General features: G+C 36.0%; 1 protein-coding gene across 1 annotated transcript in view; it reads right to left on the reverse strand.

Annotated features, from left to right (window-relative positions):
* Positions 1-2,992, reverse strand: part of LOC110037579 — a 101,285-nt gene extending 98,293 nt beyond the window's left edge. The window contains exons 1-4 of the mRNA XM_020742252.1: positions 2,830-2,992; positions 2,553-2,758; positions 1,121-1,222; positions 462-550 (exon numbers count right to left, since the gene is read on the reverse strand). Of these exons, the coding sequence (XP_020597911.1) occupies positions 462-550; positions 1,121-1,195 (164 nt within the window). The 5' untranslated portion in view covers positions 1,196-1,222; positions 2,553-2,758; positions 2,830-2,992. The remainder of the gene's footprint in view (positions 1-461; positions 551-1,120; positions 1,223-2,552; positions 2,759-2,829) is intronic.
* Between the last annotated feature and the right edge of the window lie 442 nt (positions 2,993-3,434).

The raw sequence follows: 3,434 nt of genomic DNA on the forward strand, positions 1-3,434 counted from the left end.
GGGGGGGGGTGTTGAGATTTGAGGGGGAGAAGATTTTTTCAACCAAACAAGTTAAAGTATGGTGGTTATAATAAAGTTGTCATTTCTTTTTTCTAGAAAAAATATATTTTTATAATTCTCATTACAGTTTTCTGAGAAATTACTTTATCCACCAAACTTTATAACCATCTTTTAAAAAGTTGCTGCCACGCCAAACAAACCCTTGGTGTAAATTCAGAAGATTTTAGACATAATGCTTTTGTTAAATGCTATAAAATGCTAGACACTGAAATTTAAGGGGAGAGAAAAAAGGAATTAGAAATCTTCTATAAAATGAAAAAGCAAACTTTTAACTGAAAATAAAAATTTATACTTGAATTGCAGTTTCTGCTTTTAATGGAATCACATGCATTAGAGGTATGAAAATAACATGTGAAATAATTTTCAAACAAATTTTCAACAATAATCCTGTAGCATCTTACCCCATAAGTGAAAAGGGTGGATTAGATAATGGTGAATTCAACTCTAGAAACTCACAGGCTGTTATAACAATAGGTTCTGTAAATAGGACCTGCAACAAAAGACATGTCAATCACATCTTCCGTTTAAAATAACCGAAGAAATTTTTTTCTAGAAAACCAAAAAAAATCACTACAGCGTATGGTCTGCTGAATTGCATTATAACAATCATATTGCACTTCACAGAACAAAAGATAAAGGCTCGCCCATAGGCGTCTTCTAAAAGGTTCCACTAAACAAGGAGAAAGGTCAAAATACAAATGGAGAAATACTCTGGCAAAAAAAGAAAAATGATCATGAATCAAAACAAAGTCCTTCAGCCAAATCAAATGTCGCCATTAGAAGTATAACAAATTAAAAATGAGAAATTTATCTTCAAGTGAGAGGAAATTTTCTTCCAAAGCATGCTCAATGAACAATTACAGGTTAGCAATCATGCTTAAATAGCATAAACAGCACAACTTCCTAACACTACTTGTATGTACTGAAACATGGAAGAATTTATCAAGGTGTTAAACTTAGAGGGTAAAAGACAGGAGAAAGCAATGTAAGGTTCCAGAGTAAGAGAAAAACTATATTGGAGGAATAAAAGGCATTCATGAATAAAACAAAGCAAACTGACCTCATCAACATACTCATCAAGTAGTGGATGAGTAAAGGTCTGTGCAAACAGCGTGTAAGGCTCCGGGCGACCCATGAATCCTCTTTCTTACATTACAGAAGCCTGTAAGGCGCACCATTTGAATAAAACACTAAACCAATTTTGAAAAGAATCTTAGGCAAGTAATCACCCAAGAAATTAAGCAAATTACACCGCATGGTAAGAAGGAAATGAAAGAATCAAGACAAGCATTCTAAGCGACATTGCTACAATAACAAATACATCTTCAGCAAGGGAATCAAAGACTCATTTACCCAGTGATCAAAGGAGAACAATTTTTTACTGCAGACAATTATGCCCCACCCCACCATCCAAGACTTCACATAGAATGGACAACAATGCGAATTTTTCATGCTTTATAATTTACTTAATAAGTATATCCACGAAACAAATTACAATATCAGCAGATCACATCAGGACTACTAAAAACCTCAAAGCCATATAATTATATCCACCAAAACAACTTTATATCTAACCATTAAAGTCAATCATCATAAGCACAATATAAACCCCAAAACACACATCTATATCCAGTCATTACCTGTTTAACTCACTACAATAGTGGATATATATTGAACTATTTATTAGTTGCACCAAATAACCCTAATCTAAGGGGAAAAAAATCAATATATGGAGTGACGAGCACTAAACTAAAAAGATAGTGCTAACCTACGAGTACAAGTCTGGAAGGGTCATTCAATATCAACAATGAAACCCATTCAAAATCCCATATAGTATAAAATACTATAAACTAAAGGAAACACTAGTGAACTAGTGGCCTAGCGTTGAACCAGTTGATTCCGCATTTCAACTACAGGGGCTATTTGGTAGAGTGTGCACTTTACAATGACAATTATCCCATGCAGTGCAATAATTATCTACCATATCAATTATATTGTTACAATAACGCAGCATATGAATGTGCATGCAAATACCTCCAATCATTGTCTAGGAAAGATAATAAGCCTCCATAAGAAAAATATTAACAAAAGAATGAAATCTTCGCAACATTTCCCGGAAATCTACTTCCATTGGTGTGCCAATGAACATGCTTGGTGCTAAATATTCAGCTATGTTAGGATTAAAGCAGATCTATGGAATGAGGTTTCAACGATCATGAATTTATAAGAATATTTACTTTGACTATTGACTCTGAAACTAACAACCTGGATAACTGAAGGGGCTGTTTGGCAGCCGGTTTGAGCAGGATTTATGAAGGAGCTCAATCCTGCCAAACGTCAAAGAAAGCCTCCGTAAATCCCGAGCTCCCGTAAATCCCAAAATGACGCCTTTGCGCAATAAATCCGGGACTCACTTATACTAAATCTTGTGAATCGGTGGATTTAATAAATCCGGGGCAAGCCAAGAAGAAGCACAGCGCGAACAGGCTTACCTTCCTCAATGGTTTCTAGTAGGAGCGCAGAGCAAGGATGAGAAACATGGAAGTTTCGGTGGTCTCTGTAAGCCGCGATCCCGTAGCTGACCTCAATTTGACTCCGTCTGAATCCACTAAGCTAAAGTTAACTAGCCAATCTCGATTTCGACTCCCTCGGGGACTATTTGGTAGCCGGATTTAAGCTAGATTCAGGAGCGTAAAACCTGCCAAACGGTCAAAAATGCCAAAAGAAATCATACGGCGCGCGAGAGGGGGTAAGAAAAACGAAGTTTACCTGCGCCAGCGAGAGGCGAGAGCCCGTCGCGACTTCCTCGTTTCTTTTCCGTGAACAGCTTCGGGTAGGCGCGGTAAGGGGAGAAAGTTGGCAGTTTAACCCGCTAAGCTCCGTCACTGCTTTGTCTTCGAGGGTTTCGGGTCCGCCGAGCCTTGCGGGAATTCAGCTGGGAAAGGAAAGGCAACACAGGCTTGCGTTATTCTTAATAAATATTAAATAAATTATTATTATTAATTAATTACTATCAGCATTTAGGCATAAAATTACTTATATTAAAATTATTACCAGTAATTCATTTAATACTTGTTGTTATGGCGATGCAGGCATAACTTAATTCATAAAAATTCACAAAAATTATAATAGAAGACATCAAAAATTTTATATGAAAAATTCCTATAAAGGAAATAAATTTTGTCTACTTATTCTGAGCTAATAAAGCACCTACCGATAAATCCTCGACTATTCTTTTCTATCGTTGTGAAAATGTTCACAAAGAGAATGAAAATCTTTGTCCTTTTGAATTTGATCAAGCAAACGTCAACTTTTCTTCTTTATCATTGTGAATAGTCAGATAGAGAATGAAAATGTTTTGTTGTTTCGAATAA

The sequence above is a fragment of the Phalaenopsis equestris genome, unplaced genomic scaffold, assembly GCF_001263595.1.
Source record: "Phalaenopsis equestris unplaced genomic scaffold, ASM126359v1 Scaffold221595, whole genome shotgun sequence".
Lineage (NCBI taxonomy): Eukaryota > Viridiplantae > Streptophyta > Magnoliopsida > Asparagales > Orchidaceae > Phalaenopsis > Phalaenopsis equestris.